This window comes from Neovison vison, chromosome 1, assembly GCF_020171115.1.
Source record: "Neovison vison isolate M4711 chromosome 1, ASM_NN_V1, whole genome shotgun sequence".
Lineage (NCBI taxonomy): Eukaryota > Metazoa > Chordata > Mammalia > Carnivora > Mustelidae > Neogale > Neogale vison.
Window position 1 is genome coordinate 155,630,440 of NC_058091.1, and position 14,456 is coordinate 155,644,895.

Genomic DNA, 14,456 nt, shown 5'->3' on the forward strand with positions numbered 1-14,456 from the left:
GAAAGAAGTCTAGAAGATGTCGTGGAACAAGTCCTTCATGAAAACTTTCCGAATCTCGCGAATGAAACCAGCGTTCAAGTACTAGAGGCTGAACGGTCTCCACCCAAGATTATACACTACAAAAAAAATCACGACACCTGATAGTCAAATTGAGAAATTATAATTGTAGGTATAATCTCTTGAAAGCTGCCAGGGCAAAGACGCACCTTACTTACAGAGGGAAGCCCATCAGAATAACGTCAGACCTGTCCACAGAGACCTGGCAAGCCAGAAGAGGCTGGCAAGATATATTCAGGGCACTAAATGAGAAGAACATGCAGCCAAGAATACTTTATCCAGCAAGACTGACATTCAAAATGGATGGAGAGATAAAGAGTTTCCAAGACTGGCAAGGCTTAAAAGACTATGCAACCACCAAGCCGATACTGCAAGAAATATTAAGGGGGGTTCTATAAAAGAGGAAAAATCCCAAAAATAGCATTGAACAGAAATATAGAGACAGTCTACAGAAAGAAATAATTCAAAGGTAACTCGATGTCAATAAAAACGTATCTATCAATAATCACTCTCAATGTGAATGGCCTAAATGCACCCATAAAACGGCACAGGGTTGCAGATTGGATAAAACGACAGGACCCGTCCATATGCTGTCTACAAGAGACCCATTTTGAACCTAAAGATACACGCAGACTGAAAGTGAAGGGGTGGAGAAGCATCTTTCATGCCAATGGGACTCAAAGAAGGCTGGGGTAGCGATTCTCATATCAGATAAATTAGACTTCAAACTAAACTGTAGTCAGATATACAGAATGACACTACATAATCCTTAAAGGGACTATCCACCAAGATGATCTAACAATTGTAAATATCTATGCTCCCAATATGGGAGCAGCCAATTACTTAAGAAAACTGTTAATCAAGATAAAGAGTCATATTGATATGAATACACTAATCGTAGGTGATCTTAACACGCCTCTTTCAGAATTAGACAGATCATTGAAGCAGAAAATCAATAAAGAAACAAGAGCATTGAATGACACATTGGACCAGATGGACCTCATAGATATATACAGAACATTCCACCCTAAAACAGCAGAATACTCATTCTTCTCAAGAGCACACGGAACCTTCTCCAGAATAGACCACATACTGGGTCACAAATCAGGACTCAGCCGATACCAAAAGACTGAGATGATTCCCTGCATATTCTCAGATCACAATGCTTTGAAACTGGAGCTCAATCACAAGGAAAAGTTCCGAAGGAACTCAAACACCTGGAAGCTAAAGACCACCTTGCTTAAGAATGCTTGGATCAACCAGGAGATCAAAGAAGAACTGAAACAATTCATGGAAACCAATGAGAATGAAGACACTTTGGTCCAAAACCTATGGGATACAGCAAAGGCGGTCCTAAGGGGAAAATATATAGCCATCCAAGCCTTGCTCAAAAAAATTGAAAAATCCAGAACACACCAGCTGTCTCTACACCTTAAAGTACTGGAGGATCAACAACAAATCAAACCAACTCCACACATAAGAAGGGAAATCATCAAGATTAGAGCTGAGATCAATGAGGGAGAAACCAGAGATACAGTAGAACGTATCAATGAAACTAGAAGCTGGTTTTTTGATAGAATCAATAAGATCGATAAGCCACTGGCTACACTAATCCGAAAGAAAAGAGAGAAATCCCAAATGCATAAAATTATGAATGAAAAGGGAGAGATCACAACGAACACCAAGGAAGTAGAAACAATCATCAGAAGTTATTACGAACAGTTATATGCCAATAAGCTTTGCAACCTAGATGAAATGGATGCATTCCTGGAAAAATATAAACTCCCAAAATTGAACCAGGAAGAAATCGACAACCTGAATAGACCGATATCTAATAACGAGATTGAAGCAGTGATCAAAAATCTCCCAAAAAACAAGAGCCCAGGACCTGATGGATTCCCTGGGGAATTCTACCAAACCTTCCAGAAGAAATAACACCTATTCTCCTGAAGCTGTTTCAAAAAATTGAGGCAGAAGGAAAACTTCCAGACTCTTTCTATGAAGCCAGCATTACCCTGATCCCCAAACCAGGCAAGGACCATACCAAAAAGGAGAATTTCAGACCAATATCACTGATGAATATGGATGCTAAGATTCTCAACAAGATCCTAGCCAACAGGATCCAACAGCAGATTAAAAAGTTTATACACCATGATCAGGTGGGATTCATCCCTGGGCTACAAGGATGGTTCAACATTCGTAAATCAATCAATGTGATACAACAAATTAATATGAGAAGAGAGAAGAACCACATGGTCCTCTCAATTGATGCAGAAAAAGCATTTGACAAAATCCAACATCCGTTCCTGATTAAAACGCTTCAAAGTATAGGGATAGAGGGAACATTCCTGAACCTCATCAAATCTATCTATGAAAGACCCACAGCAAATATCATCCTCAATGGGAAATAGCTTGCAGCCTTCCCACTGAGATCAGGAACAAGACAAGGATGCCCACTTTCACCACTCTTGTTCAACATAGTATTAGAAGTCCTAGCAACAGCAATCAGACAACAGAGAGAAATAAAAGGTATCCAAATTGGTAATGAAGAAGTCAAACTCTCTCTCTTCGCAGATGACATGATTCTTTATATGGAAAACCCAAAAGACTCCGCCCCCAAACTACTAGAACTCATACAGCAATTCAGCAGCGTGGCAGGATAAAAAGTCAATGTGCAGAAATCAGTGGCTTTCTTATACACTAACAATGAAAATACAGAAAGGGAAATTAGAGAATCGATTCCATTTACTAGAGCACCAAGAACCATAAGATACCTGGGAATAAACCTAACTAAAGAGGTAAAGGATCTATTCTTGAGGAACTATAGAACACTCATGAAAGAAATTGAAGAAGACACAAAAAGATGGAAGACCATTCCATGCTCTTGGATCGGAAGAATAAACATTGTTAAAATGTCTATACTGCCTAGAGCAATCTATACTTTTAATGCCATTCCGATCAAAATTCCACCGGCATTCTTCAAAGAGCTGGAGCAAATAATCCTAAAATTTGTATGGAATCAGAAGAGACCCCGAATCGCTAAGGAAATGTTGAAAAACAAAAATAAAGCTGGCGGCATCACCTTACCTGATTTCAAGCTTTATTACAAAGCTGTGATCACCAAGACAGCATGGTACTGGCATAAAAACAGACACATAGACCAGTGGAACAGAGTAGAGAGCCCTGATATGGACCCTCAACTCTATGGTCAATTAATCTTCGACAAAACAGGAAAAAATATACAGTGGAAAAAAGACAGTCTCTTCAATAAATGGTGCTGGGAAAACTGGACAGCTATATGTAGAAGAATGAAACTCGACCATTCTCTTACACCGTACACAAAGATCAACTCAAAATGGATAAAAGACCTCAACGTGAGACAGGAATCTATCAGAATCTTAGAGGAGAACATAGGCAGTAATCTCTTTGATATCAGCCACAGCAACTTCTTTCAAGATACGTCTCCAAAGGCAAAGGAAACAAAAGCGAAAATAAACTTCTGGGACTTCATCAAAATCAAAAGCTTCTGCACAGCAAAGGAAACAGTCAAAAAAACAAAGAGGCAACCCACGGAATGGGAGAAGATATTTGCAAATGACAGTACAGACAAAAGGTTGATATCCAGGATCTATAATGAACTCCTCAAACTCCACCCACATGAAACAGACAAACACATCAAAAAATGGGCAGAAGATATGAACAGACACTTCTCCAATCAAGAAATACAAATGGCTATCAGACACATGAAAAAATCCTCATCATCATTAGCCCTCAGGGAGATTCAAATTAAAACCACATTGAGATATCACCTTACACCAGTTAGAATGGCCAAAATTAACAAAACAGGAAACAACATGTGTTGGAGAGGATGTGGAGAAAGGGGAACCCTCTTACACTGTTGGTGGGAATGCAAGTTGGTGCAGCCTCTTTGGAGAACAGTGTGGAGATTCCTCAAGAAATTAAAAATAGAGCTTCCCTATGACCCTGCAATTGCACTCCTGGGTATTTACCCCAAAGACACAGATGTCGTGAAAAGAAGGACCATCTGTACCCCAATGTTTATAGCAGCAATGGCCACAGTCGCCAAACTATGGAAAGAACCAAGATGCCCTTCAACGGATGAATGGATAAGGAAGATGTGGTCCATATACACTATGGAGTATTCTGCCTCCATCAGAAAGGATGAATACCCAACTTTTGTAGCAACATGGACGGGACTGGAAGAGATTATGCTGAGTGAAATCAGTCAAGCAGAGAGAGTCAATTATCATAGGTTTCACTCATTTGTGTAGCATAACCAATAGCATGGAGGACAAGGGGCGTTAGAGAGTAGTAGGGAATTTGGGTAAATTGGAAGGGGAGGTGAACCATGAGAGACTATGGACTCTGAAAAACAGTCTGAAGGGTTTGAAGTGGTGGGGGGCTGGGAGGTTGGGGTACCAGGTGGTGGGTATTATAGAGGGCACAGCTTGCATGGAGCACTGGGTGTGGTGAAAAAATAATGAATACTGTTTTTCTGAAAATAAAGAGATTGGGGGGAAAAAAAAAGATGCGAAGACTGACCTTCAGGACACTTACTTAACAAGGTTCAGTGGTTAACACCTGGGTGCTGGCATTTGAATCCCATTCATTTGACCCCAAGTGCCCATTTCTCACCACCACCATTTACTGGTCTCATCATAAATGAATATTAGTCTAGAGATGTATCTTCTGTTGATCAGCATACATCCTTGTCTCCTTTACTATAATCTTAATCACAGCTACAATAAGAAGAAATTCCAGAAATGTATACAACCCATATAACACCCTCTGCCTCCACAGAGAACCTTTATTTTCACTCCAAGCAGAATGATACTCTCTCTTCTCCACTGACAATAATTTCTTTGATCATTAAATGTATCCATATACTCACTGTTCAATTATTAATCTATTATGTCCATATCCACATAAACTGCCTCAAGATACATTCTCCTAGAGGCTTGTATGACTAATACAAGAGCTCTATTATGGCTCCAAATATAATAATGCTAAGAAAAAAATTTCATGAAGTCTCCAAATGTCTTTCAGGATTAGGTTTAGCTTCTTAAAACATAAAACCCAAATCAGTGCTATAAACAAGATGGAAGGTTATCACTCTCATGTGATAGAACCAGGGAGTCAACAGCTAATGCACATCCTTGATTATCAGGTATCCTGGCTCCTCTGAATGTTCCATCACTCAGGGTACAGCTCTGACCTTTAAGTTTCCTTCAAGGTCAAATATGTTTGCTAAGTCTGCAGCCATCATGTCTACATTGCACATATGAGAAGAAGAAGAAGGAGAAGGAGAAGGAGAAGGAGGAGAAGGAGGAGGAGGAGAAGAAGAAGATGAAGAAGAAGAAGAAGAAGAAGAAGAAGAAGAAGAAGAAGAAGAAGAAGAAGAAAGATGGAAAAATATCTCTGGCAGCTTTCCCAGCATCTCATTCGTCTTTTTTTCCTCCCGTGTCTGTCAGGGAAACTGGAATACACAACTCATGGAGTGCCAGGGACTGTAGACAATACATGGGAGCAGAGGGATATGGAGGTGAAGGAGCTGAGATTTGCATAACTGGAAAGGGACCCTGTGTCTGTCTCAGTCACGAGAGTGTCCATCTACACTATGCCAGCATTTTCTGCCACAAGATTGTGGATACCATCTCTTTGTTTTCCAACTTCAGAGATAATGAAGCCTCTCTGTTTCTGGGAATCATCCCACCTGGACTTCAAGACAGTTCCTTTAGACATTCCACATCTCTCATCCCATTCCTCCAGGGAGAGAACATAGCAGAGCAGTGCTTATAACAGGAGAACTCCCCCAATCATCCCTCAAATACAAGCTCCCCTCTTCCCTTGGGTCAGGCTTTCTCTCCATCTAACACTATACAAAATGCTTCCCCAAATGCTGGAACATAAAAATGAAGCCACTGCCATGATCTCATCTTACTCCTACTCCAACATCTAAAGCTTCCCAAAGATCATTGAATAGAAACACAGAGAGGAGAAATAGTTGCCCAAAGGTGTCATTGTCTATGATGGTTTCTAACACCAGCTTTTATTCACTTGAACTATAGCTCATGAGCTGACATATGCACCATTTCATGCTGATTGCCACCAGAAGGCTCAGGGCCATCCTTTCCATGTGACAAATGGACCAGGCAGCTGAGACCACATGTAGTAGTCAGAAAAAAAATTTAGTTATTACTCTGTGGCAGTCACTGTCCTGGGTGCTTTACAAAAAAATATTATTATTATTATTATTATTATTATTAAATAACTAAATCAAACAAACAAACAAAAACCAACTCATTTTACCTTTGCAACACACTATGAAGGCCAAATCTACTGTTCCCTATAATTTTCTGATGACATGAGTACCACACAGAGAGGTTAGGTAATCTCCTCAGAGACACACAGAAAGTGTGTCACTGACCATGGTATTGAGCCTGTGCTGTGGCCACACTCTCACTGAAGTACATGCTGTACAAGTTACCCATCCACTCTGACTCTATGGATAACACCCACATGCCCTGAAGAGTTAAAAACACAGAGTCCTCATTCCTCATTATTGGTCTATTTCATCTGGTCTTCTAAGAATTAACATTAATTGCAAATACTCCAAGCTCACAGATTGCATCAATTACCAGCTAAACCCTCAGACACTAATTAACCAGAACATCAGGGATAATTTCTCAGCAAAGGAGAAAAAGTTTTTCCTCTCAATGTCTGGAAGGACATTGAGAGACAGAGAAAGAGCAGAGCCCTTATAGCAATGAATGATAAAAATGACGTCAAGGGTAACCTGAGAGTAATTATGAAAGGGGTAGGGATGGCTTGTCACCTAAGAAATGTATCTTTAGAAGTAATCTCCACTGCACAAGCATTTAAGCTAGCTAGTCCATGGTATCAAAGTCTCTGCAGGTACTCCAGGGACTGACTAGAGCAGATCCACAAAGCTCCTCATTACCCAGAAGAAGTCCAGAAAGCAGAGTCTCCCCAGGAAGCAGACTCTTCCTCTTGCCTGAGAATAATCTCTCCACACTTGCTCAGAGGGTCAAATTCAGGTGAGGACAAGGTCCCAGCAGCCTAATCACAGCAAATAGGTCATGTCTTCCTGGGATACAAAGAGCATTTCCAGTGCCTCCATTCTTAAATTCCCCTCCCCAGCTAAGGCCACCAGAAGCCAATAAAACCACCATTCCATAAGCAAGCCTTCTATGGAAGCCAGCAAACCATGGAGGTTTAGCTCCTCATGGAGTTTTAGCGAGGTAAGTGTTCAGCATAAACACTAAGCTATACTGGAGAGCAAAGAGGATATGATATGGAGGAAAGGTGAGTCAATGAACAGTGGCCATAATTAAGTGGCACATGTAAAATTGTATACTTCAAGCTATAAAAGGCAATTAGGAGCATAACAGGCTGCCCCTGACTGTAGGTAGACCAACTGTCCATTATTAATCAGAAGAGAGGAATTTCCTCAGTGTATGAGCCTCATTTCTACTGCTGTTCAGTGTTTTTCTCAAGATTTACTTGATTATTTGAGAGAGAGAGAGTGCATGAGTGGTGAAAGAGGTGAGGGAAGAAGGAGAGAGAGAGCAGAGTCCATGCTGAGCTTGGAGCCCAATGCAGGGGTTGATGTTACATCCCTGAGATCATGACCTGAGCGGAAATCCAGAGTTGGCCACTTAACTGGCTAAGCCACCCAGGTGCTTCACTACAATTCAATATTTTTTACAAACTTTTATCATAGTCACAAAAAGAAGCCCAGTATGGCCCTATAAAGAGAACAATGGGGTTAGGCAAGCCAAATATTGCCAGCCTCAAGAGAAAGACAGCTTTGAGGTAAAACTTAGCAGGAAATTGAAATATTTAAAGAACAAAAGTAGGCAGCGGTATGTGAGGTGGGGGTTTTCTGCAAGAGGTGTGTTGAACAAAAGGTCATGCTACAAAACAGGATGGTTGACAATTTCAAGGTGTGGGTGTCCTGGGTCAGGGGATAGGACATCTGGAGGTCTATGGAGAGGTAACTTCCTTCTATATAAACCAGCAATGGGAGACTTAAATAGCTGTCCCCACGGAGTCATAGTGCGGACATGGAGAGCATGTTCCTAACCTTTATGGACTTCCCAGTTTTCCAGAGTTACTGAAGGAGGACGTGAAATGACATGTGCGTGGTTCCTGGTATACAAAAGGAGAGGTGATGGGTGCTCACTCAGAGATGGTTTACTTCTCTTCCTCTCGTACTGCTTGTTATGAAATACTTGTGTAATCTCAATGGTTAAGGCATTTTGAGGAAGTACATCTCAGCCCCCTTGTGGGGATATGGGTATCAGCGCTCCTCCAAGCCCTTTGTACATGGGAGCTTGCAGGGCATGATGCAGTGAACCATAAGTGAGGTGGTTTGAAAGAAGCAGAAGGTGAGCTGTCCTGCATGACATGAAATAATATTTCAGGGTAGGCAAAGGACTAGTGTGGGACGAGCAAGGCCTGGGAGTAGATGACCCATGACTGCATACACGGACCTGGCAGAATATAGTTAGCGGAGCACACAGAGGCTGTGTCTTCAGAGTCCTCCTTGCTATGCCAACCCACTTTCTGAGTGTAGTCTTTTTTTTCTTTTTAATTAACATATAATGTATTATTTGCCCCAGGGGTACAGGTCTGTGAATTGTCAGGCTTACACACTTCACAGCACTTACCATACCACATATCCTCCCCAGTGTCCATAACCAAACCACCGTCTCCATAGCTTCCTACCCCCGACCAGCAACCCTCTGTTTGGTGAGGTCATGAGTTCCTGAGTGTAGTCTTAGGGGAACTGCCACCCAAGAGTACACATGTCATGGGGACAGGACTGGAAACCCAAGCTCACCCTGAGAGAAGTTCTTGTGCTGTGTACGAGGAAGGACAAAGTCCCCAAGACTCAATACCCTCGTTCTGACCTGGACAGCTAAATGCGGTTTTCACTGGCTTATCTGGGTGGTGGAAATTTTAGGCTGAATTTTAGATTGAAGAAAGAGATCTTGGACTAATAGGACTATAAAACCCTGTGGTCTAGTCCTTGTTTCCTCAGCTCATAAGTTTATTTCTCAGGTGTTCTCTCCTGTTTGTTGGTATGGGAACATGTTCTGCTGACTCCCAAGAGGAATTCTTGGTAATAAAAATATATGGCAGTAGGAGATACATCTATACATGTGCCTTTATCTATGGGTTCTATGTCATGCACAGAATGATACACATCACAGTTTTTTTCAATGGGTTCAAAATCTCCCTAGCCTAACAGTAAGTGTGGTGTGAGTCCTGTTATTGACATATCCCATGGCAGCTGCTAAAACAGAGGGAAGGGACAGTGGTTAGAAGCAGCACCAGGGATTCAGTGTGAGAAGAATACAGCCGTACTCCTGCCACATAACTGTCTAAGGAGATGGTTGTTCTGTTCTCAGGTAACTGGAACACTTAAAGGTATTTCTGCTCTTAAGACCTGAGTCTTAGAAAGATGACTCCACTGGGAATGTGAGTAATAGGTTGGTTAAGAGGGGTCCAGATTTGGTTCTGGGCAAAGATGGCAGAGGCGGGGAAACTGATAGCGTGTGCTCTGACATTTAGTGAAGCCGATAGGATGTCGCCAATGAAATATGGTCAATGAGGGCTGTCATCAGAAATAATCTGAACACTCTGAGTCAGGGTAACTGATGCAGAGGCAGCCAGGAATGGGAAGGAAGGTGTTGGACTGAAGTTGGAGGAACAACCAACAGGGTAAATTTGAGATGCTCCAGTGAACAGTGTCCAAAAGGGAAGAAGTGACAGTTAGAGACACACATCTGGAAGGACTCTGCTTGAGTGTGACTGTGGAAGATGTGGAAATTGCTTTGTTTACCCAGGGAAGCAGGGCAGTGCCCCGGGAAAACCTCTATCTGCATGATAGGAAGGGGTAAGGAGATCAAAGGAGTTCAGAGGCTGGATCCAAAGCAGTTCCAAGTGTGAGGCCACAAGGCATCCGATGTCGAGCAAAAAGGGTCAGTTGGGCTGGTGTCCAGCTCTGCAGTCAACCAGCTAGGGGTGTGTGTGTGTGTGTGTGTGTGTGTGTGTGTGCACGTGCACCCATGCATACCCGGTACGCTGGCCTAAAAATTACAGTGTCTCCTCTTCAATCCCTCACCCCTTTCTCTCAGGTGACATTACTCTCCTATTTCTGTCATTCTTTTCTGTCTCAGGGATCTGCATGAATGCTATTCATTTTTTAAAAGGAAAGTGATTTTTTGAATTATATTCTGTTTGTTTTATGTTTACTGTTATTTTTGTAGGTTTCTTTGATTACATATATTGATTTATTTTGTTGATTAAATTTTCTTATTAATATATAATGTATTATTTGTTTCAGGGGTATAGGTGTGTGACTCATCAGTCTAGCAAAGTGACTTTTTTTAAATTTTTTAAAAAAATATAATGTATTATTAGCCCCAGGGGTACAGGTCTGTGCATTGCTGGGTTTACACACTTCACAGCACTCACCATAGCACGTGCCTTCCCATAAGCCACCACCCTCTCCCTACCCCCACTCCCCGGCCACCCTCAGTTTGTTTTGTGAGATTAAGAGCTAGCAAAGTGATTTTTAAAGGCAAAATACTACAGAGAATAATGGTTAAGAGCAAGAGCTTAGCTTTCACCCTTGGCTTTACCATGTGCTACTATGTAAGTAATCTATAGCAGACAGTCATCTTCTCCAAGCCACTCTGCCAACAGCAAAATGGAGGTAAAAACTTCCGCTTTACTGGGCCATGAAAGCACCAAGTGATTATAGCATCTAGCTCATAGTGAGTGTTTCATGATTTGCATTCCTTATTTAATGTGAGCGCCATACCTACCCTGTGTCATGCCTCGTTCCACTAACCTTATATATCTTTCCTACTAGCCCTGCAACATTTCCCTTTCTTATCCAGTATAGATGCTGGCTGAGAAGAAACTTTGGAATCAGAGACCTAAGAAAGGGAAATAGCGTGAGTGCTTTTCATCTTGAAAGGTGGACGAGCCTGATTTTGCCCCTCCCAGCTCACTGAATCGAAAATGTGTCCTGAGCTTCCTTTAGAGATAAAATAACTTTATTCTCTAAGAGTCACCCAAGACATAGTTTCCATATTACAGAAGTGTAATAACTGGGTGTTCCACAAGAATATTGGAAAGTGTATGTAGTTTTTAAACAACAGAGGGAGAAATGTCATTTGCACTTAGGTATCCATTGCAACCCCAGAGTTGGGACTGTTTTCAAGTAACACCAGGGCTCTTAAGAATGCAAGACTTGGAGGGAAGGACAGCCCTTGTTTATTGCAGCAGCACTGAAGAGATTTCTATGAATTTTATGGTTTATGCATAAAGCAGCAAATAAGGAACTAAGGATGAATCCTTCTCAGTCTTTTCGTGCACTATATCATTGCTGTCATAAACTTGAGGGTTTGCAGTCCTAGGAAGAGTATAGGCCCTGGGGCTGATGGACCTCAGTGGAAGGGACCCATGAATCAGCAAGTGGTAACCCAGTTGCTTTCCAAAAGCTACAGAGTCCAAAAATTAAATCAGCTGTGTTTTGTGATTGTAAAAGCTGCTTCGCAACAAAGTTGTGCAGGAAACCTAAATGTCCATCAAACTGTCCCATAAATGTTAGCTCTAGAGGCAGTCTGATCCTTCAGAGACAGCTCCAAGGGCTGTGGTTCTTACACATCCTGGGTCTTTCTCCCGGTGTTCAAACCCCTATGCTCTGGGATCTTATTAGGTGCCATGACCAAATCAACAGCCGAAGTGACTTAGCTTCTTCACTCCAGGGTCTCAGAGGATCTTGGATTGTACTTTTTTTTTTTACTGCAAGGTGCATGATAGTGCTGCCTGCATGTAAAAGGCCCTGGGAGAGAGATCAGCATGTTCAGGAAACCAGAGAGCATCTCTTCATGTTGACAAAACCAGGTTGTAAACCTTAGCAGGTGAGTTGAGTGTGCTCCTATCCTGCTTGATGCCATTTCTCACTTCCCTCCTATCACCACTTCCAAAAGGCAAAGCAAGAAAACCAAAAAGTGGTCAACTCCGTGTCAGTTAGTTTGCAGAGAGAAGTCAAACATTTTAATGGTGATGGGGGATGTAGCAGACTTTGACCAAACCAGAAGAAATTTTTTATTTATTTTTGATACATTTTAATGAACATCATACTGCTCTATCATCCCCAGAACTTGACAAGTAATTTCTTCCCACGTCACAGGTGCAAAAATTGAATTCCAGAAAGAATAAATGGCATAGTCAAGGTCACAGAGCAGGAAGCAGAGCAAAACACATGGGCAGCTGCTCTGCCTCCTGGTTCTGACTCCCCCACATCTCAGGGTCTCCACAGAGGTAAGACAGGATGCAACTCTAGGAAAGCTCAGGCACAGCCATTATGAAGGCAACTGATTCCTATTCTCAGGTTTCATTCACTTTGACTCATCACAGGCTCCAGAGAATGCCTCAGCATGAGAGGTGACAACCAGAGCTTCTTGGAGGATCTCCCTAAGGACTTCATCCTTCTCGGTGTTTCTGACAGGCCATGGCTGGAGCCCCCCCTCTTTGTGGTTCTCCTGGTGTCCTACATTCTGGCCATGTTGGGAAACATCGCTATCATCTTGGTGTCCCAGCTGGATTCCCAGCTCCACAGCCCCATGTACATCTTTCTCGGACATCTCTCCTTCCTGGATCTCTGCTATACCACCACCACAGTCCCACAGATGCTGGTCAACATGGGCAGCTCCAGGAAGACCATCAGCTATCGTGGCTGCACGGTGCAGTACGCCATTTTCCACTGGCTGGGATGCACTGAGTGCATCATCTTGGCCGCCATGGCCCTGGACCGCTATGTGGCCATCTGTCAGCCCCTCCGATATGCCATTATCATGCACCACCCTCTCTGCCAGCAGCTCGTGGCTGTGGCCTGGCTCAGCGGCTTTGGAAACTCCCTTGCTCAGGTGGTGCTTACAGTGCAGTTGCCTTTCTGTGGGCGGCAGGTGCTGAACAATTTCTTCTGTGAGGTGCCAGCCATGATCAAGCTGTCGTGTGCAGACACCACTGTGAATGATGCTACGCTGGCTGTGCTGGTGGCCTTCTTTGTGCTGGTGCCCCTAGCCCTCATCCTTCTCTCCTATGGTTTCATCGCCCATGCAGTGCTCAAGATCCAGTCCTCCAGGGGAAGGCACAAAGCCTTTGGAACCTGTTCCTCCCACCTGGTGGTGGTCTCCCTCTTCTACCTGCCTGCCATCTACATGTACCTGCAGCCCCCTTCCAGCTACTCCCAAGAGCAGGGCAAGTTTATCTCCCTCTTCTATTCCATAATCACCCCCACTCTCAACCCCTTCATCTACACCCTGAGGAATAAGGATGTGAAGGGAGCTCTGAGGAGACTCATGTCAAGGACCTGGAGGTTCTGCAGGAGATGAGGCTCTGAGACATGGCAGTCCCTGTTGGTGACAGAAGCCTGGGCAAGCGTGTTGTGTGCTGAAGGAGTCGACACCCAAATAGCACAGGTGTTTTGAGAGATTTGAAAGACCCTCCCAAGTCACTGTCCCAACATTTCACCTTCTGTGTGGTCATGGTGCCTAAAACCCCACCCCTCCCAATAGTCTTTGTTCTCAGAGGCCATTTGTTTTTAGGATTCGTTTAAACAGAATTGGTGTTCAATAAGTTATTTGTCAAATTATTTACATTTCTAGTTTCCTAATTCTTGCCCCTTTTCATCTTCCTATTTTTTTCTTATTTTTCTCCCATTTGTCTCTTTCCAATCTTCCTCCTCCATTTTCATTACTGCTAAGGATACATAATGTGAAACTGAATCATAATCTGATATGATAATAAATTTGTCTCCACATTTTTTTGTTTTTTCTTTATTATTTTTATGTAAATTCAATTAATTAACATATAATGCATTATTGCTTTCTGAGGTAGAGGTTAATGATTCATCCGTCTTATATAACATCCAGTGCTCATTACATCACATGCCCTCCTTAATATCCTTCACCCAGTTACCCCATCCCTTAGCCCCTCCCCTCCAGCAACCCTCGGTTTGTCCCCTATGGCTAAGGGTCTCTTATGGTTTGTGTCCCTCTCTGATTTCATCTTGTTTTACTTTTTCCTCTTTTCCCTTATGATCTTTTGTTTTAATTCTTAAATTCAACATATGAGTGAGATCATATGATAATTGTCTTTCTCTGATTGACTTATTTCGCTTAGCACAATACCCTCTAGTTCCATCCATGTTGTTGCAAATGGAAAGATTTCATCTTTTCCTGGTGACTGAGTAATACTGCATCATATATATACATATATATACTACCTCTTTATCTATTCATCTGTCGATGGACATATGGATTCTTTCCATA

At 42.5% G+C, this 14,456-nt stretch overlaps 1 protein-coding gene across 1 annotated transcript; it reads left to right on the forward strand.

Moving 5' to 3' along the window:
- The first annotated feature begins 12,560 nt into the window (after window positions 1-12,560).
- Window positions 12,561-13,517, forward strand: LOC122900467 (olfactory receptor 2B11). The gene has a single exon (XM_044239162.1). The coding sequence runs from the start codon at window positions 12,561-12,563 to the stop codon at window positions 13,515-13,517; it is 957 nt and encodes a 318-aa protein (XP_044095097.1).
- Window positions 13,518-14,456: the final 939 nt, after the last annotated feature.